The 24,187-nt window shown below is 41.1% G+C and overlaps 1 protein-coding gene across 4 annotated transcripts in view; it reads right to left on the bottom strand.

Annotated features, from left to right (window-relative positions):
• Positions 1–24,187, bottom strand: part of SEMA5A (semaphorin 5A) — a 439,431-nt gene that overhangs the window by 255,450 nt on the left and 159,794 nt on the right. For all 4 annotated transcript variants that reach the window (XM_037024956.2, XM_037024967.2, XM_073237934.1 and 1 more), the window contains exon 2: positions 18,819–19,014. In XM_037024956.2, coding sequence (XP_036880851.2) covers positions 18,819–18,939 — 121 coding nt within the window. In that variant the 5' untranslated portion in view covers positions 18,940–19,014. The remainder of the gene's footprint in view (positions 1–18,818; positions 19,015–24,187) is intronic.

Raw genomic sequence — 24,187 nt, 5'->3', positions numbered from 1 at the left:
GCATAACAGAATTTACACCTCCTTTAGGAGACACACTACTTCCACTTGAAGTGTGAAATTCTCGGTGATATTAACTGAAGCTTCACATACATAGGCTATGAAGTTAAAGGAAGCCCAGATTATATGAGAATTACAAAGCATACCACAGACAGGATATTATCCAACGACACTCCACCACCCTGTGCCTGCGCCAAGCTAGTTACATGGTTCTGACCAAGAGATACAGTCCTGCAAAGGGTCAGTTGCTCAGTTGTAACAAAAACAATTTTAATTCATACAATGGGATGGCTGAATCAAAATATGAAATAAAATAAAAAGGCATCTCAGGAACCCTGGACAAGTGGGGAGTAAGGAAGAAGGCAGGGCACGAGACAGGTTCTACTCCAAGAAGCACAGTATTTCACTGGTTGCTTTAAGAAAAGGTTGTGACAAAACTGGAGTGCTCAGGTTTGGTTCAGGAGGAAAGGAAGTCTTAAATAAGACCAGTAATGATAAACACATGCAAAGTTCACTATAATCTTTCCACTTTTTCTTTCACTGCTGTGTATGTTAAATTTGTTCATAGCAGGCATCTTTAGCAACCAACTATGTAAATTTACTATTTCCATATGGTCTTCCCTTTTGAGCCCCTAAATTCCAAGCATTGTACCCAAGAGCTTTCAAAAGCTAAACTAAATCAGAGAAGACACTGAACGATTTTGCACGGACACCTTTGAGTTTGAAGAATTTGTATCTTATAAATGGTGTGAATAATAAATTTGGCTCCCTAACACAAACTTATTTTATAGCCTTGCATGAAATTCCTACTACATATCTGTATCAGGCTTCACAGGCCCAGCTGAAATTTTCTCATATGAAATTTTCACTGTGGGAGGGTTACTTGCGTTCATAAGGAACATCCTGATAGAATCTTAAAGATTTCTCAGGGAGAGACAGCCTGCATTTGTCATGCCCCTTGGGAACAAAAAGCTTAAGAGGTTTCAAATAAACAGCTTATCAACATCAACTAGTAGTTAACCAGACCAAAGATAGGAAGGAGATTACAATTATGAGAAGAGTGAATGCTATTATACCAGCTTTCATATTGCATAGTCAGAATTTCCATCCTTCTATGACATGAGTTCTTTGAGAACAAAATCAGTGATCCTCAAAGTCAAATTCCCACTGTCCATTTCAAGAGACACGGAAAGGCACCAACAGATCTGCAGTCTCTCAACCTTATCACGAATCACCTTTTAAATTTTAAGTCACTGAATAACATTTCTTTTAAAAAATAGGAAATTCCTGCTCTTCTTCATGGTGTCCTAGATTTGGCTGGCAAGTCTGTTAGGGGTAAGTTTTCTGTTTCTCATCAAGAGAGGGTCTAGTCAGTTATTCAATCAAAAATGTATTGAGTGCTCATTCAGAAAGAGCCTTTCTGTGAAGCACAAGACACATATACACTCTGTTTGACAACCAGGGTTTTAGAATGAAAGAAGGACAGACATAGTTCCTGAAGCAAATGTAAAGATACACATTTATGATTATTATATGTATTGACATTCATATTATGAATGCACATTATGAATATTCATGAGGCAGATAAACTAGAACCAATTATATAACTCTAGAAACAAGGTTAGCTGCCCACCAGTTCTTCCTTGGTAACAGAGCCGATTTTGTTAAACAGCAAGGTCTGAGACAAAAGTAAGGCAAGAGAGGTCCTCATGTAGAGTGCAACATTTAAAACAGGGCCAAAAACTCAGCAAGATAATATTTAAATGCACTTTAAAGGTCTACATTAATGCAAAAATAAATCCATGATAAACAAACCATCAGCATTTTAAATAAAGACATTGGAGTGCCAAAAGGACTCAGCAGGAGCCTGTATAAATCCTATCTTTTAAAAAATCTGGAGAGTTTCTTCATCATGGATTTTTTTGTGCCATTAATATTGTTTAAAAAATACTGCATTAATGTATTATTAATGTATTATTTCTTGATAACTGAATTTTTTGGTGCCTCTTAAATTAGTACCCAAGGTGAAGTCCTTACCTCACCCTATTCCCAGGTCTGTTGCACGCGGGGGTTAAATCATGATTTTTCCTCTTCCTGTTTGCCAGATACGACCTTTCCCCTGTTACATAGAGGCATCATGTGACACAGTTCTGGCCACTTACGTGTATAAGCAATTCTACACATGCCTTCCATGAACGGTTTTATTTTTGTTGTTGATTTCTGATATGAGACAGATGAGTAAATGAGTCGGTTATCCTCCATTCTCCCACCACTGCCCACCTTTGAATGCTGCCCGCAGCCATCCAAACACGAAATGAAAACATAAAGAAGAGTCACCTACCTGAGGATGATTGAGAAAATCACAGAGCTTGGGTCCTTGCTGAGACTGCTGAGCTTCTGAACCAGGCTTGGACTGCCTGATTCTTTTTATTATTATTATTATTTTTTTATGAAGGTATGATTTATATACACTCTTATGAAGGTTTCACATGAAAAAACAATGTGGTTACTACATTTATCCATATTATCATGTCCCCACCCATACCCCAATGCGGTCACTGTCCATCAGTGCAGGAGGATGACAGAGATCCACTATGTGCATTCTCTGTGCTACACTGTTCTCCCTGTGACCCTTCACACCGTGTGTAGTAAACATAATACCTCTCATGGGCTGCCTGATTCTTTACTTCTAGTTAGGTAATAATAAATATCCTTATGATTTAAACCACTCTTAGGTCTGTTATCTGTCACCTGCAGCCAAGATAATTCCAACTGATGTTGTAGCTTAATAGCCAGTGAGCTTTCAGAGTAAGAGTTTCTAAACTTCAGTGCATTGGTGACTTAAAATATATATTAACATTTTATCTCTGAATCGTTCACTTCCAGGTAGTAAGAAAAACTGCTAGCTCTGAAGAGGAATATGATTCTAATCTTTTCATGTATTAATTATGGTAATGGATGAAAATGAAGAATCAAACCATTCTTCACATAAAATAGATTAATATTTTCTGATAAACATTTGTGAAAAAAATGTTGTCAATGTCAACAGCATCAATAGAAATCTCAATTTCTATTTTGTTCTTATAATACAGAATTGTATTATTATTTGAAGAGAGAGTTTTCTTGAAGAGACAAAGAATATCCCAATGTCCCCTGGCCTACCTTACTGTCCTAATTTAAAGAACAACGGAATCATCAGTGTGGCAAAGCCTTTGGTATAATAGCCCAAGAGTCTCATTTTTCATTTGACAAAATTGAAACTGAAAAGGACAGTAGGAGATTTCCTTTACATCAGAGAAGCAGTTAATAGCAGAAGTGTAACAATTACAGTTTTCCTTTTCCATGCCATTTACTTAAAACATGAACCATGATGCCTTCCAAAATAATGGATGCAGACAGGATGCCAGGACACAGGAGGCGCCGAGTAGACACACAGGAGAAACAGCCTATGCCAATATTTAATCTCTAGCGCTACAAACCAAGGGTCCACACCTGTGCTATCCAATGCGGTAGGCACCCCCAACAGATGATTATTCATATTTCAACTTTAACTAATTAAAATTAAATTAAAAATTCATTACTTCACTTGCACTGACAGCACTTCAGTCCTCAGCAGCTATACATGGCTAATGGCTACCATGTGTCAGCACAGAATATATGCTATTTGGATCAGCACAGGAAGTTCAATGGCAAGTGCACTTTACGTTAACAGGTCCTCTTATTTCTCCATCCCTAACTCTAGGAGTGGGAAGAAGCAAAGGGCCACCTACAGCAAATCAGCCCTCAAAAGGAAAAATCAGATTGTATGTGTTTCAACCAAAGGTACAGAACTATGTGTATGCCTCTCTCATTTCCTTTCTGTGGTTTTAACAGCTGCTAATTCCAAGAAGTATTATTATCTCTTAAATTAAAAAATAACCTACAGATTAGTAATACTGATGTGATGACATCTTAAGGCACATATGAATCAAAAATGTCCTCTCCAAAGATTACCACTGAGCAGGGCAGTGCTTGAAAAAGAAGGTTTCTATTCAAATTATTTATCTTATATCAAGTCAATCTAACTATAGGGTTCTTAGCTCTTCATATTACCTGGGCAAGAAAAACTTCACTGATTAAACAGTTTATGTGGTGGTTTTTCAGTAAAGATCCAAACACCTTGGATTTTAAGTAGTTTTGCTAATACATACACACACATTCTATTAATTGTTCCATAACATATCATTCATAATTATCTTTCTCACTACAAAATTCTCACAAAATGCTTGGCCTTAGTGCCAAGGAAATGCAGCTCTGTGTTCTGACAAATGGAGGCTGTTTCTTAAGCAATTTGATTCTTGACAAATCCATGCTTTTCTCCATTAGAGTTGGAATATATTGTTCTAATTAGTTTCACTGAGATATTGGACACAATGAATTTTCCAAGTTCAACAACTTTTAACAAGTGTATAAACTTTGTCACCAACCCCTTAATCATGATGTGAAATACTTGCATCAACTCACAGATTGTCTCATGCACCTTCGCAGTGAATCCTTCCCTCGCCCTGTACTCAGGCAAATGTTAACAGGTTTGGGGTTTTTTTTTTAGTTTTATCTCCCATAGAATTTCACATAATAGTACAGAATAGATAGCCTTTTGTATGTGGAATTTCACATAATACTTTTGAGATTCATCCATTCTGTTGTCTGCATAAGCCATTTGTTTCTTTTTATTGCCTAGGAGTATCCTATTTTACATAATTACTTTGTCCACTCCCACTGATGAACGTTTTAGTTGTTTATAGTTTGTGACTAGCAATAATGAAGCTGTTATAACCCCTGGGTACAAGTCCTTCTGTAGATATTGTTCAACATTTCATTACCCTTGGGCAAATACCTATGAGCAGTTTTGCTGGGTTTTATGGTAAGTGCATATTCATTTAACTTTTGAAGAAAGTGTTCTTCAAATGGCTGCACCATCCTGCATTAACAACAGTAAAACCTAAGAGGTTCCTCTTCCACCACAACCTTGCCAATGCTTAGTATTCTCAGTCTCTTTAATTTAGTCACTCTGCTAGACGTGTAGAAGTATCACACCATGACTGCCACTAATAGTTTGCAAATTGTCTAAATCTCTGGTCTATTTTTTAAATTTTAAAATTCTGGTTATTTCTTTCTTAAGTAAAAGCAAACATCCATGTGGGGAAAGCAGTCAGCCTTTCACCATTAAGTGTCACATTAGATGAATATGCCTTAAATTTTATCAAATGATATTTCTGTATCTACTGGGATATATTTTTTAAATTTCAATTAATTACTATGTTGATTTACAATTGACTTTCAAGTATTAAAAGTTTCAAATCCCATATAATCTTTTATTTACAGTATCAAACCCAATAGGAAATGATGCAGTATCCTTTTTTACAAATTGCCAACTCAATTTCTAAAATTAAAGATTATTAAAGTTTTGCCCCTACATTTGTGAGAGATATTGCTCTGTAGTTTCTTATTTTGGAATGTCCTGTCCAGTTTTAGTAAAAGAATAATGATGACCTCTCACACACGCTGAGAAGAGTTCCATTCTCTTCTATTCTGAAAAGCAAAATTGGTGCCTACTTTTTTTCCTCAAGTACCTGTCAAAATTCACTATTGAAACCATCTGGGATTGATGTTTTCTTCACTGGAAGATTTTTAACTACACACTTAATCCCATTAATGGATACAGAATTAGGTTATGTCTCTTCTTAAGTAAGCATGGATAGATTGTACCTTCAAAGAATTACTTTTGATAAAGATAAAAATCATTTATCTTTTCATCTAAGTTGTCAAATGTCATGCCATAAAGTTTTTCAATGTTTTCTATCACCATTCCTTTTACTTGGCAGGCTCTGTAGTGATGTCTCCTCACTCATTCCTAATCTTGATAAATAGGTCTTTCCTGTTTTAACCATCTGCTTAGAGGTTTATTGATATAGTTGGTCTTTGGTCTTATTTAAAAAACTAGGTTTTATTTTCAATGATTTTCTATAGTTTTTCCCACTTAATTGATTTATGCTCATCTGATTCCTTCTGTTCACCATGGGTAATTCAATTTGCTTTTTTAAAGTATACTTCCCTAAGGAAGATCTCCAAGTCATGGATGACAGAGCTTTCCTCATCCCTAATATAAGCAAAAAATGCTACAAATTCACCTCAAGCTCTGCTTTAGCTGCATAACACAAATTCAGATACATTGTGCTTTTATTTATATATTTTAGAATTTCAAAATTTTAGAATTTTGATTTGTTCTTTAACCTGTGGGCCATTTAGAATTATACTGCTTCAAGTCCAATATAATTTTCCACATATTCAATTACTGATTTTTAGAGTCAGTCTGATGTGCTTATGGATCACACAGGCATGGTTTCCATCCTTTTAAATAACACTGGGACTTAATTTATGCTGGTGTATGTTTGGATTCTCCTTCACTGTGCTATGTCTTGGAAAATACTTCAAGAGAGCTGATACAATCATAGAATTCATCTTGTGTATTTCTTTTCTCTAAATAATTACAACACTGCTCTGCGCTGGACCTGTTGTCCATTGTCTGAGAACTGTAGTTCGTAATATTTTGTCTGGTTTTCTTGTTTAAAGAAATGGTAAATCAAATCTCTTTTTTCCATCATGGATAGATGGTAATGCCTTCTACATCATATTTCAACTTAAAATTAAAAATCACCCATTTACCAAATCTTTGGTCAAACAAGAAATGCATATGAAAGAAGCTCTCTGACACTCTGTATACAATTTCCCCAATTAGTAATAGATGTTATGGTAAAAAGTCTATCGTGAAAGAAAACTCACACATTCATACATTTTGCCTTGGTGTGCATTTTTTAGTCCCAAAACTAATTACTTTGGATTTCAGATTTATACCTTGATCGATGCATTTGTCATCTAAGCTTGTGTTTCCCCACTATGAGCTGGAGGACTTATGATTTCCAGGCTGGAGCTGTATTTTGACAGGTTGACCCTTTGGAATTAAGAAATAAAAGCCTAAGTTTTAATGTATCATACCTTTATGTTATTCTAGCCCATTTTTTTAAGTTCAGAAAATGTTTAAATCTGGCTTGATCCATGTAATGGTATGAAAATTTCCCTTTAACTCCTAAATGAGAAGTTCTCAACATACCTTTGCATTATTCCAGTGATTAACATTAAAACCTAGACAAAAAGCATGAAGACCAAATATTTAGATTTCTTGTGCACTTCTTCACTGCTCATTCCTCAAGAAACTGGGCTTCATGGAGATTTTGAACATTGTTAATAGCTAGAAGCATTACATGACTACATTTAGGCTCCAAGTCACCTACTTTTAATGTTGAATATGACATCAGGCATTGTAGGTCTTTGTGCTTTTGCATATACATAAATACATACAAACTCTCATTTCCCCTACTGAATAACCCTACAAAGGGAGCATTATCATCCCCATTTTTTAAGTGCTCATGGAGGCACACAATTATAAAGTAACTTGCCCAAGCTCACGCAATTACTAAGTGACAGAACACAAACCTAACACCTTCCCTCCGGACAATATTGCTCCGTTTACTCCTTGAGAGCGGCTAATATTGACTTCAGTTAAGTGGCCCAGACCAACTTCTGGGATTTCTCCTTCTGTGCATAGCAACCTCATACAATACTGTTTCTTAAAAATCTTAAGAGCAATTCCTTCTTTGGCCCCTCTTCAAAGGATATTGATAACCAGAAAATGTGGCATGTGCTATGGTGATCTGAAGTATCTGGCAGATATCCATCTGCCAAGTAGTTCCATTGCTTAGGTGGACCCCAGTCTAGCTTAGGGATGCCGGGGCCCTGCAGCACCTTAATATTCCCCTCCTGCTAGTAAATTAATATTGGCCCCCTGTTTTCTCATGCTCAGAGCCAAGTGTCTAGTTTTCAGCCTGCTAGGCCTCTGTGAAAGGAACACTTTCTTCACATGGCTTCCAGGATATTCCTTAATGTCCCTTCTCCATCGTATTTGCTATGTATCTCTCCAAACTATGTACCAGATTGTTCTAGGGCTCACTCACTGGCCTGCTTTCTCTTTTCTATCTACACTACCTCTCCTACAGATCTCACCAGTCTTATGGATTTAGATGATATCGCTATGCCAATAACTCCCGAATGTCCACCTCTGGCCAACAGCCCTCTCGAGAACTCCACACTTGTATATGCAACTGACTACTTGGTATTTCCACATGGACACCAAAGAAGCATCTCAAACTTGAAACCAAAAGTTGAGCTCCAATACTCCCCACAAAGTGACTATCATCCAGTCTTTCTCATCTCAGTAAATAGCACCAACACTCTCCCAGTTCTCAAATCAAAACCCTCAGAATAACCCTTACCTTTCTCTCTCTCACAGCATACATACAACCTGAAAGGAAATACTTTGCACTTGACCTCCAAATAAGCTTTATCCAGAATATGACCACAGCTCCCTTTGTCTGCTAAGACCCTCATCCAAGCGACCAGCATCTCCAGCCTAGATCACTCGCCAGCACCCAAGCTGGTCTCCCTGCCCTGCATCCCACCCACCCTGCTAAAATTCAGTCTATCCTCAGCACAGCAGTCAGGGCAATTCTGTTAAGTCATGTCAGATCACAACATTCATCTAGTCAAAATCTTGTGATGGCTTCCCATCTCACTCAAAACAAAAACCAAAATGCTGAAAGACCCTGCAGGCCCAGACCCCTGTTATTCTTCCGACCTTGTCTATATGACTCTCCCCCAAGGTCCACTCCTTTGTGGTCATCCTGGCCTCCCTGCTGTTACACAAACCTCCCAAGCAGGATCCTGCCTCAGGGCCTTTGCACCTGCTCCTCCCTCTGCCTGGAACACTCTTTCCTTAGTTATCCACATGGCTTGTCCCCACCACCTCCTTTAAGTGTTGGCTCAATGGGTCCTCCTGTATTAGCCACAATTTAGTCAGAAAAACAGGAATCCCTTGCCCCAGGTAGCTCAGATAGAGAATATATAACACAGAGAATCAGTAAGAAATGAAAAGGCAAAAGAAGGAAGAATGGGGCCTTTGAGAGCTGAAAGGAAGAACCCAGGACACAAGGGCTGAGCAGCTGCTCCTAAGCTGGGCTGGAGCCCAGACCCAGAACCAGCTGCTGGGCTCTTCTTGGGCAGCTGTAACTCCAGTGGGACTGCCAAAGAGCCCTGCCAGCTCCCTGAACGGGCTCACCACACTGCTTGGCTGCGTGGTGGGCAGCATGCCGGGGATCTATGCCCTCAGCCCCTTCAGCTCCTGCTGGACCCTCCGGCTCACGAACCTACCAGGAGCCCAGTCAGGTGGGGGCCCAATCCTGCAGAGCAGAAGTGCACGGGGCAAGCGTGGGCTGAGAGGCAAGAGGAAAATGCTGGGCGCACATGCTTACTCTGATGAACATCCAACACCCTTCCCCTCCTTAACCCACGTCCTGCTTCCTAAGTGTCCTCAGCCCTTATCACCACGTACCTACCCTGTATCATCTTGTCTTATTATTGTCTGTCTCCCCTATTAGGGTGCAAACTCACTGCAGGCCACAATTTCTACTTATTTCACTAATTTCAGTGACTGAAACCATTTCTGGCACGCAATATGCACTCTTAAATATCGACTGAATTATTCATGAGCTGTATCTCCGCTTTTATCTTCAAATAAGCAGGAGCTAAACCACTCTGTGTGTTGAAGCCAGGGAATCAAGAGGCCCAAAAATCAAAAATATGAAAGAAAACGACAATGGTTAATCACCTTCTGAGAGCTACCCCAGGCACCCTGACAGCTGTTGCTGGCGTCAAGTTCTCACTTCATTGATTCTATTTAATAGGGTTTGTAGTCTATCTAACCTGCAGCCCAGAGGTGCTTTCAAGGTGAGCGTGGCCAAAGACATTAGTACTCCAGCTTTGTCATACGGTGACTGGAGGAATCTATTCATTTCTATGCTTAGCATGCAGTGTCACCGAGCTGCCTATTATGAAAAAGAATACTTCGTGCCTCATGCAGCACATGTGACCAGGTTCCCTGGGGCCCTCCTCCAGTTACAAGAGGGAAACAAGGAAGAAAAGAGAAATTAAAGAACAGTTCCTCCCAAAGCCAGATACCTCTGGCCCTTCTTCACTCAATACAAAAAAGGCTTCAGGAAATAGAAAGTGATGGTGTTGATTAAATTAGTGGACAAACTAAATTGAAAAATCTCAGTGTAGTCCTGTCTTTGTCATATCGGCAACAGAAAAATTTCAGCACTGCTCTCGGCTGGAGGTGGCATCCTGCTCGCAGCATATGTGTATCGCATCTCCCCAGGCTCGCTCACCTTGCCTTGATATTAGAAGAGGTCATAAATCCAAGAAAAATACTGCCTAATTAAAACTTTCTTCACTCTATATTTAATCTCCAACTCTTACTTCATACATAAAGTAAGGATAAGATTTTTACCTACCTTCAATGTGAAGGAGGAATGGAAATTGCCCACTTAATGCTAAGAAAGACAATCATATGCCTAAAGATAAATAAACGGTGACATACATTTTGGGCCAAATGAAATGACCATTTTATATCAGAATCCTGACAATAACTTCACAAAATCTTGTTCCCAGTTTTAATGTAGTCACATCCAGCTACTTCACTCATCAAGTATTCCATTTGCAGTCCTAAAAAATAGCAACTATTGCCCCACTGAGACAAATCAATTAGAAAGATAGAAATTTTATCTTGGGAGAAAATGCAGATGTTCTGTCTTACAAATTATTTCATTAGTGGCCTTAGAACCCAAAAGTAATTCAAAAGTTATTGATAATTCTTAAACTCAGTAAATCATTTTCATGAGAACCTAATAGCTGTTTATAAAGAATATACAACGGGGACCCCCCACACACACCAGGTCTCATTGGTCACAGATCAATAACAATACAAAAGTACAGTGCAGGTATTGGAAACAATTCATTTAATGAATAACACAGTGGTTTATACCACATTTTCTCCTAGTACATCTATGCACTCATGAATCACCATGACATACCTATACTATAGAGTTCAAAAGCTGTGTATTTTTTAATATTGCATTTTTTTTAGATAGCAAACTAGCAAAAGAATTTAAAATAAAAAATATATTCTCAAATGCAGTTTTTCATGTAAAAGAACAGGCAGTGCTTGTATCTTAGTTGCTTCACTTAAAAATAGGTTCGAATATTTTGCCTGTGTGATTTTGACACTACATTACATGAAACATTCAATCATATGCATGATAACAAAAGTCAAGTTATTTATGGAACAAAGAACTTCTTATAGATGAATAACAACCCATTTCCTCCCCACGTGAACTCACAGGAGGGTAACACATATCCTATTATGAAACCAGGAAATCCATACTTGGTTTATATAAATTTGTTTTTATGAAGAAAATCATTGAGTTCAAGACAGTGTTCAATAGTTAGCAGTGTCTTGCCATATTTAATCAGATTCATAGGAAAATGTTAAAACTAGGTATTAAAATGAATTTCATCCAATCTGTTTTTAATTAAAATATATTTTCCTATTCTTTCTTGGAGAAAGAAGGTCACTGTCAAACAATCACACACACTTAGAGTTTATAAAGGTCAAGCGGCAGATCTAAGACTAGATGAACAGGGAGAAATACTGGAAGCAGTTTTAATCAAGGTTTACGAACTGAAAAGGGTCTGAAATCTCTAAAATGTTACAGGAACTGTAGAAATCATCTACTGCAGCCCCTCCTATGGCGATGAGGGTCCTAGATCTTAGAGAAAAGGCAAAATCCTAGATCTTAGAGAAAAGGCAAAATCCAGCCAGGGCTGTGACGCCACATGACTGACTGGGGCATTAGACACCAGACAGCCAAAACCAGAGAGAAAATAGGGACAGGGACACACATGGGCAGTGGGACAGAAAGGACTCCTTCCTTGGCTCCCTTCTGGCACCCCATCCTTGTTTTCTGGAAGGTCATAGTTCACTGTGCCTTGGAAGGAGACTGAGGCTGCCCAGGTTATGCCTTCTGCAGCCCTGCAGGGAGCAGGTGGCAGGCCAAACAATGCCAGCGGTCTGGTCCAGTGAGGAAGTCGTGGGAAGAGCAGCAGGGGGAAGGCAGGACAGTGGGCAGGGATAGCAGCTACCTGGGCACAGGAAGCGCGTCCCCAGCTGCCTCAGACACTGGTAGGAAGATAGCCTCTCTGTGGTCAGGAAAGGCTGGGGGTCCCGATGGGTCAACAGGGAATAGGACCAACAGGCGGTTACGGAGCACGCCATCCATTGTTATCACCAATGTTTAACAAATTAATGCTTTTAACACACACACAAATATGATGGAATATAATTACATGATTCAAAAGAAAAATACAGGACCCATGCAAAATGATCTTCATACTGCGGTTTGGGAACAGAATCCAAGTGTAAAATCCTGTGTTGGACCTTTTTGATCTGGGGTCCTTCAATCACCTAATTCAACATGTAGAGAGAAAGGCAGTTGCTTAAATTCAAAGGCCAGGTGCTACTCCCAGGTCCTGTCCCCATGATGGCCCAACCTGGAATACCCATTTTGATCCCCCCCACATGTGCTTCCCAAGATCCAGGGCCAAAACATGCTAATTCTCTCTCAAGCATGCATGCGGCTCCTCCACAAATTCCAAAACAATCCTCAGGCCAATCTGTAAGGGGAAAGATACTCAACAGGAACACTGAGGAGTCAGAGACAAAGATCTCAGGGACCTGGGACTAGAATGAACCATGCCCTGCCTGATTCCAGGAGGATAATCTCAGGCATTATTGAATGCTAAATGCTCCAGCTCAGACACTGGAGAAAGGTCCCCAAATTAGTCGTTAATTTTAACGTGCCAAGGCAAAGAAAGCCTGGGTATTGCATGACTCACCCCACCGGTGGTCCTCCTCTGTGCATGACGTAAAACTGCTCCCCATAAACCAATTCCTAAAACTGGAGCATGTGCTCTAAATAGCAAGCCTGCTGGGTGAACTTTAATCAATAAACAAACAAAAGCAGAATATGGCACTATGAACTTGAGTGGACATTAAACATTTAAAACTCATCTAAGAGACAGTTACAAGACTCAGCAAGCATGCTGACAAACATACCATCTGGAAGGGCCACTGTATGTTTTCCTCGTTATTGGAAGTTATTTAAGCAGGCAACAAGGACATCAGTGCAAATGGTGTGTCTGTAGCGGGTCAGGGTGCTTTAGCAGCCCCTGCACAATCAGGGATAAATATTCCAGAACATGCAGTCAAGGGAGTAACCCTGCCAACACAGCAAACTGTTAGCACGCAGTGAGCAATGAACTCCACTCGACGGGAGAAGCCCACGGTGGCAAATATTTTACCGAGGCTGGGAAAAAACAGGTCCTGCCAGCACCTTCTGCCTAGCCAGGTAAAGCAAATCACAACTTCAATAAAATGCATTTAGTTGTACTAAGACATTACTGCAGCATCTGACCCACTTCATTAGTAGCCTCTTGTGCACGGTGCCTCGGATGGGTAACACTAAATCATGAGATTTGAAATGCAGATGGAAGTCAAGATTTTTAAAGTCAGGATTAGCCAGTCCTTCCTTTATTTCTCCCTTATTGGTGTTTCATCCTGATTACTCCAACCTTCCTGCAGAACCATGCCTTAACACTAAAGTGTTCCTGCAGCAGAGCAGTGACCACCTGCTTGTGTAACAGGAGACACTGCAAGGACTAACTAGGCCCCCATGTCCACCGGGCCATCTTCTGTGCATGTTTTGGTCACCAGTCATCCCTTCTTCAGAGAAGCACTTCCTGCCTAAAGCCTCCGCACTCTTGGATGGGGCCTGCCTACGATGGAAGTCCTCAGGGACTCCCTCCCCTGCAGCAGCTCCACCCCTCTAACTTCCCTGCATCCTGGGTGCCCTGGCCTCCCTCCCTCCAGGCTCCCTGAAGGTGGCTCTGCTTCCTGTACACTAATCCCCCACCTGTGCCTACATCCTGTCCCCTCCTACAGCCCCGCAGACTTGCCCTAGTCAATGCTCTCTACCTCTTTCCTTCTCCTGGCTTCTTCCCATCACCATTTAAGGCTGAGTAAGTAATGGTCTCTTGAAACCCTCATTTCCCTGCTGGCTGAGTCAATAATTCTCTCCTTTGTATCTACTTCTTCACCTTTCTTTTGTCACTTTGCTCATCACCACCTACTTTCTTCCCCCAGCACTGCCCTGACCCTTCTCTGAGGGATGTCATTTGCTATGAGTTGAATTTTATGCCCCATAAACATCTGCTAAAGCCCTGACCTTAGGTACCTATGCATGTCACCTTATTTGGAAATAGGTCCTTTGCTGATGCAATTAGTTAAGTTGAGGTCATGCTAGGTTAGGGTGGACCCTAAATGCAGTATGACTGGCATCATTATAAAAAGAGGAACAAACACACACACACACACACAATGCCACACGGCTACACAGTGATTGGAGAAATGTATCTGTAAGCCTAGAAAATCCCAGGATTGCTGACACCCAACAGAACTTAAAAAGAGAGAAAGGAGCATTCTTCCCAGGAGCCTTGGGAAGGAGCATGGCCCTGCTGACACCTTGATTTTCAACTTCTAGCATCCAGAACTTTAAGATAATTCTGTTGTTTTAAACTCTGCAGTTTGTGCTATTTTGTTACAGCCACTCTATGAAACAAATACTCCATCACTTACAGAATTTCTGAAGTGGTCAATTGCCCCAGTTTTCCCAGATCATCGCATGTCCAGGGCTATACCCAGGCAATTCCCAGGCACCCCGAGCTGACCTTGTCACTCTCCCTACTGGCCCACATCTGCCTTGTACTCTCTGCATCAGAAGATACTCTGAAGACCACCTCCACCTCAAAAAGCCCTGCTTTCTTGGTTCCCATAATGCCTTGCTCTCAACTGGGTAATGCCGTCTGATGGCAGGTTAGAAACTCAGCTTCTTACCCCAAAATCATCATTCCCTTCTTTATTCCCTGTCGCTATTGCACATAGAATTAACAGCCAAGAACCTGGGGATCCAATCAGTGCCTCCTTCTCCCTCCTCTCCTACAACCATTAAATAAATATCCCCTTCAAATTTCTAGAACCCACCCAACTCTTTCCAGCATGCGACCACTCCCTCAGCTCAGGTCCTCATTACTGCCCCCTCAGAGCACGCAGCAGCCTGACAATGGGCTCTCCCTGCCACCAAGTTGCCACCCTCCAAGCTGGGCCTATCCAGATGGAGAGGGATCTTCTCAAGATGCCTTCTGATGCTGTGAATTATGGGCCCCCTCTAATGACAGCCTCATCTCCCTCTACCCTCTTTCCACAACTTAAACTAAGACTCCATGGCTTATTCTACTTGACACTTGCCGGGATCTGCCGCACCCCCACTCCAGGCTGACATACTTGCTATTTTGCTCTCCCTGGGATACCTCCCACTTTGTGAGATTCATAAACACCTCCGAGCAATCATTTGGGACACAGCTCTAGCACTGTCTCCTCCTAGAAACCATGCCAGCCACACGCATGAAGCTCCGGCTGTCCGGTCCAGATGCCACTGTCCTGGGCTCCCACAGCATCCAGCAAAGACAACCGATGGGGCTCTTACTAGGACACAGTGCAATGGTCCTTTCACTCTATATTCCTAGAGATATTCTCAGTCCTTCACAGGAACCATGTCTTTTGCCTCTATCTCCTCAATATTTAGCCCAAACCCTGATGTATAACAAGCACCTATTAAATATCTGTTGAATGTTCACTCCAAATTAACAACAGGCAAATTAAAAATATGCTGAGATGCCATTTATGAACTATGGGATTAGTCCAAATCCTAAACAGTGTATACTACCAGAAAGATTGGTTGGAAAAAGATCCTCAGATCCAGGCCAATGAGAATATAAAATGGCACAGCCTTCAGAAAAATTGCCTTCAGAAAACTGGGCAATATCTAGAAAAGCCAAGTGGCATTTACCCTTTGACCTAGCAATCACATTTGGAGGAATCTCTTTGACTGGGACCCTTGCAAAAATATCAAAAGATGTTTGCAGGAGGTATGACTCATTCTAACACTATCCACAACCACAAATGACAGAAAATAACCTAAAGGTCTCTCACAGGTAGTTGTTGAGTAGAATATGGTTTCTCACATAAAGGAGAGCCACACAGCCATAAGAAGGGGTGAAATAAATCTATAGTGCTAGGAGGTGGACTCCAAAGTGTATCATTATATCAAACTTGCTGGAGAGAGAAAGCTTTGTAGGTATGTTATCAATATGTATGTGTACATGTGTACGTGTATACGTGTGTGTGTGTGTGTAGTTTTATTTATATTAAAAAAGAAGCATAAACCAGAACATATGAGGAAAAGTTTAGCTCAACACAGACAGAGGGAACAAGGTAAAGAAACGGAGTGACACTAGTTCCGTTCCTTTTAATACACCTTGATTCATATATTTGACTTTCAAACACTACATAATAATCAATTAGTAAAATTTCTAGGAAGTCAAAAATGAAATGAAACAAATGAAATGAATGGGGTTTTGAGGTGGTGGCATAGCCATACAAAAGGAAATTATCTCCAGTGATTTCAAGGCAGTAATTATGCTTTAATTTCAGAAAGAAATTTATACCCTAAAGACTAAAAGAAGAGAAAAAAATCATCTGAAAGGTTGTCAGTAGTCAGAAATGACTAGAGTTGCTTGCAATTGCTATTTCAAAACAAGTGAGTATGTAAATGGCAGAAGGCAAAGGAATAATTACTTTGGCCTCAGAGACGCAGGATGTATGCTCGGAGAAAAAGAGATGCACAGAGAAGGAAGAGGATCAGAAAAACTGTAGTGTCCAGGACATGAACTGGAAGCATCTAGAATTTCCAGTGCATTTTTTAAAACATCTTCCTTAGCTCTGTACACCTAACAGATCTAACTTTGGGCACATCTGTGCTTCAACCAGCCAAAAAATGTCTACAGAAGAAAATGGAAAAAAGGAGCCAGGAACACTGTTATTTCAAAGAGCAAGCAAGCTACGGCGGCCTGGGCTGCGTCAAAAGAACTCAGGAGCCAACGACTCCGAGAGGCTCCCCAGGCTTGAAATGTGACAATCTCACCATCTGTGAAAACGGAAACTGCAATTGCATGAAATATATCAAATGTTGGAATTCATGTATTAATAAACAGTCTGATAATAAAAATAAAAGTACATATATAACATCTTATTTAAAAGTACATGTATAACATCTTGTTTGGCACCTTTGGATAATGTTAGAGAACCAACTAAAAGCCTTTAAAAAAAAGGCTGGTAAAAGGAAGAAAAAAAAAAATTTCCTTCCCTATATAAGCTGTATCCTCAGAATACTGATGAGGGAAAGTTGCGTTATAAAGTAAACGAAGGAGGAGTAATAAATGAGGAAGTCCTGGTTTGGCAGCACCCATGGAGGAATCAGCAGTTAGGCAGCGCTCACCAGGGCCTGCTACTCCCACAGGTGGGCGTGAGCTTCCTCCCCAGGGAGGTACACAGCACCCTCCCTGAACAGCAGAGATAAAAAGACTTGAACCTGAATCTAAGCAGCCTTCTGATATTACTATGAATTTACAGAACTATTCGAGGTAGAAGAATATTTGAATACTGATGGGATGCACTCAGCAAAAGCCCGACTGTGGGAGACCCTCTAGGACAAGGAGCTCGGGTTTTTTTAATAATTAATTTGCAAGAGAAGTAACAACAGAAACAGCCAATGATTAAAAGAGACTGGAGAGTTGCACCAGTCAGCTGCAATGGAAGCTCTTGGGTCCCAATTCAATTTGACTGTTAATAAAAAAAAAAGCACAAGCATTCATGAAGCCAGCAGGGATCCCACGGCAGGCACTGGCTGTTTGGGGCTTTCATGGAGCTGGTTTGGGTTTGGGTTTTTTGTCCATTTGATGTGATAATGGTATTGTGATTCCCTTTCTTTGATAGTTGTGAACTGAAATATTATAGATATACTTACATGATTTCTTGAATTCGCTTCAAAATAATTTGGTGGGTATAGGGTGGAGCATAGGTGAGGTTTTAAAAGAAAAAGGTGGACCAGAAATTAATAAAAGGTGGGGGCTGGAGGTTCCTTAGACTGTTCTTTCTATTTTTGTATATATTTGAAATATTTTCACAATACCAAGGTTAAAAATGACAAAACATAAAACTATTTATTGGAGGAATTATTAAAATATAATGCCTGAATAACTCTACTTCACTTGATAGTGTAACTGTAAGTTCCTTTTGGACAAGGACAGACAAATTTATTTTTCACCCTAAAAGTTTAGAAGAACATCATGTAAAGAACGCTAAATAAATTCTGATGAGTGAAGAAATAAATGAGTGGGCTGCATACTAATTAATTAGTTTGACAGATCCATGAAGATATTTGAGACGTTAAACCACCTGTGTCTGCCATATGATGCCAGGTCAAGAAAAAAGGCCTAAGTTTTGTGGTACGGCTAAGGTTTTGCCGGGAAATGCTGAAGTGAAGCATGTTTTTGTTTAACTCGGTTTTGTGGTTATTTCTGTGGGTCCTGTCCAGCCCGTTCCAATGCTAAGGGGTTTGCGGCAACTGTGAAACAAAGGCGGCCTCATCAGTGGGATTTTCTACCCAGCAACTCCGGCCCTGGATTCTTCTTGACACAGTGAGCACTTTCTGGATATGCAATTCTTGCAATGGAGGAGTTTGTATTTTTGCTCATATTTTAAACAGTGTCAAAAACAACAGTCACAGAAGAACAGAGCAACGAGCACTTCCATCCTCTGTCACCGAGCATGGAAGTGCATTTGAATGGTGCCTCTGGGAGGGGCGCTCACTGCTTACCTTTATAGGAAATGACCGGGTGCTCTGCTCTCTGGCACTGTAGCACATCTGTCTCCGGCTGGCCGAGCGCCCACCACCCCAGGCCTGAGAACAGACACGCGACGATGCAGGCCCCCTTCATGGTGTGCAGACGGCCTCCGATTCGGGGTGCCTGTCTCTAACCAGAAGCTCGTCTTCCCGTCATGTGGGAAAGTGCCTAAAACACACAAAAGAGAACAGTTAGGTGAGCCTGAGTTCAGGTTTTCTGCCAGTGAGCTTTGGTAAAGCCTCATGACTACAGTTTAAAAAGGAGGGTCTAACAGAGCATGGACAGACTCACCTTTTTCTGGGTAGCATTTCAGATATGCGTGAGTAGGACACATCTCAATACAGACCTCTCCTCCTCCCAAAAATTTTATGAGCTAACCCTGTTATTATAAAAGGCGATAGACTCAAGTTTAAGCTTCACTGCATAGTCATAGTCACTCCTAAAGGATGCAGTTTAATAGTTGAATTTCCCTTAAAACATCACCTTCATCCCCACAGGCAAACAGAATTCTATACTGGAAATCCTAAGAATCCCCACCCTTCCTTTTCTAATATGCACAAGCCCCTCCTTAAAAAGACCACAACCACTGTCTTTGACCAACAACTTGATTAATATTATGCTAGCCAGCTCCTAAAAATCATCCATATTTGTGGAATTTGTCCTTTGAAATTTACATGTGACCTCCTTACAAAGTTTCTGGCTAGAGATCAAGTGTGACTGAAATAAAATCCATCCTGAGTACCTACTGGGTGAAATGAAATCACTATGCTGGGAGCTGGGAGACTTTAAAGGATTATGAATAATTTAAAAGATTAATAAGCTTTAAAATAAGATAGGCTTGTAAAAATAACTATACTCCAAGCTGTTAGAAAACCATAAAAAGAGGCAGGAGTGCTCTGGGAGTGAAGAGAGAGCACAAATGCCATTTAGAGGGATCGAGATGGGTCCACGGGGGGGTTTGCACTTGAGTTTAGTTTAGAGGATAAAGAAGATTTCAACAGATGGAGATTTCTGTGTATGATGCCCAGGAGGGGCCAAGGGAAGCAGTGGGCAATGTGTCTCGGGAACAGTTTGCTGGCCCCAGGAGATGTAAAAGTGGAAGCAGCTAAGATAGGAGAGTGGGTTAAGATTTGGAGGGCAGACTCTACTAGGAGTACAGTCTGTAGGCAACAATCTACCACAGTCCAATTAGCACTAGAGGAAATACTAGTAAGATCATTGTCACAACAATGTATATGGAAAATTAGGAAGAGAAAAGCATAAAGGTGGAGAAGTTAATTTGAAGATACGGCAGTTGCTCAGAAGAGAAATAAGTGAATCTGTAACCTTAGGTGGCATCGATGTGGACAACACTAAGGCAAACTCAGCAGCATGATGGGCAAGGGAAAGCCGTGCAAATGAGAGGCGGCCACGGCTTCTTCAACCTCCCTCCCACTGAAAGCGAGGTCTAGGCCCCCTCTCTTGAATCTGGGGTGTCTCTGTGACTGCTCTGCTCAGCTGAATCCAACAGAAGGGAGGGCATGCTAGTTCCCGAGCCCAGCCCCCAGGAGGCGGGCAGTTTCTACTTCCTGCCTCTTAGAACAGGATCTCTGGGACACTAAGACACCAGGTCAGAAGTCCCACTGCCCTGAGACTGCCACACTATGCAGGCCACACACAGGTGTTCCTAGACTTTTCCCACTGAGCGCATCTTCCCAGCCATCCCCACCAAGGTACCTGAGACATGAGTAAAGCTAAAATCCCCTGAGTAGCCTCAGCAGCATGACAGCAAAGGAGTCACCCAGTTCAGACCTTCCCAAATTCCTAACCCCCAAAGTGTAAAATATAATAAACAGTTGTTATTCCAACCTGCTAAATTTTGGGGAACAGAAAGCAAAGAGGCCAACAGACTCAAATCAGGGAATATAAGGGGCTGCAAGGCTAGTAATGCCATTCATTGAAATATGATAATCAACAGGAGAATTTCTGCTTTGATGAGAATGTGATCATTTAGTTTTGTCTAAGATGCTGAGAAAATACTTAAAAAGATGCAGCAGACCTTTGAAAACCCAGGTTGGATGCTCAGGAAAAAATAATTCAGAGATAGCATGTAAGAGTTGAAGAGTTTAAATTATGTTAAGATTTACCAGGAGAAAGACAGGCCTGTAGAGAACTGCTGTTCAGAAGCTGTAATTTAAAATGTAACCCCACAAAGACCAGAGACAGAAAATAGAGGGTATATGGACTATGGCAACATGGAGGTCAGGTTAGGCTGGATTATACAAATAACACATCTTAAAAGAGGTATCAACTGTATACGATGAGGCAGAATGAAGACCACTGGCTTTAGTCAACCGTCAGTGAGCAATTTGGGGGGACAGTTTCAGCAAAACAAGAATCAGAATCCATGTAGCAAGGAACCGAGGAAGGAACGGGTGCGGGCAAAATGGGCTGGATGGAATAAGCAGGGCTATCTTGAAGGCTAGGCAACCAAAGAAATTCAGTGAAATCAGGTAAGAAGCACTCAAAGATCAAATGGGAAAATTAAATGAGAGAACAGATCATTCTATGTGGCTTGTTTTCTGAAAAGTGATTAAGTGGAGTAGAGTTTGTAGATTTAAGAGCAAGAGGAGGTATCAGACAGAAGATCCAAGAAAAATTGAGGTGGCAAACTATTAGGGTCCTAATAAAGAAAGTGGATATGAAAGGAAGGAAAAGGGCCTCTTCTTTAAAAAGGAGTGTGCACTTAATGTAAGGTGAGCACTCAAGACGGAGAACGCAGAAAGGTGAGGGTACCTCAAATTCTAGAGTCTCTGTATTCTGAATCCCCTTGACTCAATGCTCCCATTGACAGAAATGTTCACATGGGGCAGCAAAAAGAGAGTAGGGTCTGCAAGTCACCAAGAGACAAGAGTTTAGTTTCTTCAAAAGCAAGAGATCCTCAGCATGAAAGTGGAGGAAGGATAGAGAGGAAAATGGAGCCAGGACGGGGCATCTGTCCAGGGGGTCATGACCCCCACCCCGGCTCAGTAACTGCAATGGGCAATGGAAGCACGTTAGTTTTCCTGGGTTACAAAATTACAAGTATGATTAATTTCACTTTTGGAAAAGGGGCAGTAGTGTGTAAAACTGGAAGCTGCTTAAAACTGAAGTCTAGAGGTAAACACACAGAGGAGTCCACCTCTTCTTATCCTTCTGATTTGAGACTTAAAACATGAAGTTTCACCAAGTGATGTATTTCATCACAGAGTAACTCCCATTGAAGGTATTTTAGACACAGCTGTGTTCTGTTGCGAGCAGGGAGATTTGGAGCACCCTCGCCAGTCCATTCAGGGGATGCCGCGGGGAAATCACCACTGCCTAGCCTCAAAACAAACTGGCCATGATAAAAATATTATGGGAAGAATAATGAAAGTAACAGTGGGCCTTTGGCAAGTGCCAGCTCAGGGGAAGGCATGATACCAAGCACTTACACCAGGCCTGGCACCCAACAGGCACCCATCAGAGGGGAATCGGAATCTTGGCTGTCTGGACCCCCGAGACTGAGCTCCAGTCAACTAGAGGCTAAGAGCAAATTCTTGCACATAATTTTTCAATGGGTCAGGCCCAAGCCAACATAGAACACCTTCTGTTAACTATGAAACAAGTTAGACAGACCAACGGCAAACCGAAGTCCTATATTTACACAGCCATCACACCCATCTATGCCCTAAGATCTTTGCCTCCAGAAGGGAAGGGAGAGGAAAATAACACAAGTGCCAGGGCTGGTCCTTCCCTGGGACTCCGAAAGTGACGATGAGACAAGAGGGAGATGCCATGTCATAAGTGAAAGAGCAGCTAAAATAGGACATGTTGTTCCATGGCGACGGGATGAGATTACATGTTTGCCACATTAAACTAAAGGAAGCACATTTAATAAGAACAGGTGATTTTTAGAAGTTTATAACTTCCAGACTATACCATCTTACCTTTTCTTTTAAAATAAAGATACTATAAACAGTCGTCCTGGTAAGCTGCCAGGGACAGGCATTCACAGTCTTCACTTAGAGGAGACTTTTCTGAGCAACCTACCACACAATGCCAATGCCTTGAATAGTCTTTTACTCTAAATAGGCTCAGATCTAAATAGCAGGTCTCTCCAGCCTGGATTCTGTAATTCCATCTTCCACTGAGTAATGAAGTGCTAACCTCCTAGTGCTAAGGAAGGGCGTATTTATATCAGGGCCTTTAGTGCTCAATTTCAGCACTATTGACATTTAGAACCAGGTAACTCTTTGTTCTGGGAGCTGTCCTGTACACACAGCAGCGCCCCTGGCCTCTGCACACCAGACACCAGTAGCACATCCCTCCACCCCATACCCCATCACCCCATTCCCATTTGTACCTGCTAAAACTGCCTTCAGACATTACTAAATTGCCCCAGGTTGGTAACCAGTGATTGCTGTGTATCCAAATACTGCTCCCTCTTTAGAAATTATATAAACTATCATCCCTTAAAGATTATTTTATAATATGCTTATATAAGTCACCCACCTGAATTTGTATTGAGTTATTTCAGCAACATTTTAATGAAAATAAAAGTTACATTAATTATAACTATTTGCATTGGGAAAATACATTATTAAGGAATTGAAATTTTCAAGGATAAATTTCAATGAAAGTTGTTGTAACTTCTTCCTACCACCTCTGGAAAATTAAAAATGTATTAGGTGAGTTCATACCAAATGACTGTGCCATTAGTAAGACTTAGTCCCACAGGCCAACTTGGGCTACAAAATAGAAACATTTGTGTTGTATGTACCTCAAAATCCCTGAAGCCCTCCTCTTAGTTTCCTTATGTGGGAGGATGTCTGTATAAAGCTTGGCCTAAATTAGCAAAACTTTGTATATAAATGTGTGTGTGCAATAAATAACATTTCCCATTCACACCCACACTGCAAATGAATAGGCTTTGGGGAACAAAAAATAACTGTTCCTTTTAGTTTAAAAAAATGCTGTCAGATAAAAAGAAATCATAACAGTGAACGCGTACACAGGAAGTTTTGCTCTGGGAACAAAGTCTAACTAGTTCTTCATAAAAACAGATCCAAAATAAGCCTAATGTACTTCTTTTTAGGGGAGGCTGGATTTCTTCTGAGCCTTAGACATACTGTAAAGTTGTAAGTGGCCAAATTATTGGCACAATTCGGAGTCCACGGAAACTCCTGGGCCGGCTCCTGCCTGATGGCTTTGAGGACTTCCACTGAGGGAAGATGCAGAAGTTAGGTGGGGTTCTCAGAGGGCGCGCAGAAGCCATGCCCCATGCCTCCTGCAGAACAGCCCTGGTATCAAAGGGTTGAAGCCAGCGTTGAGGACACTGCTG

Source organism: Manis javanica, chromosome 1 (assembly GCF_040802235.1).
Source record: "Manis javanica isolate MJ-LG chromosome 1, MJ_LKY, whole genome shotgun sequence".
Lineage (NCBI taxonomy): Eukaryota > Metazoa > Chordata > Mammalia > Pholidota > Manidae > Manis > Manis javanica.
The sequence above is the reverse complement of the archived record's forward strand: the minus strand, read 5'-3'. Positions and strand labels throughout refer to the sequence as shown.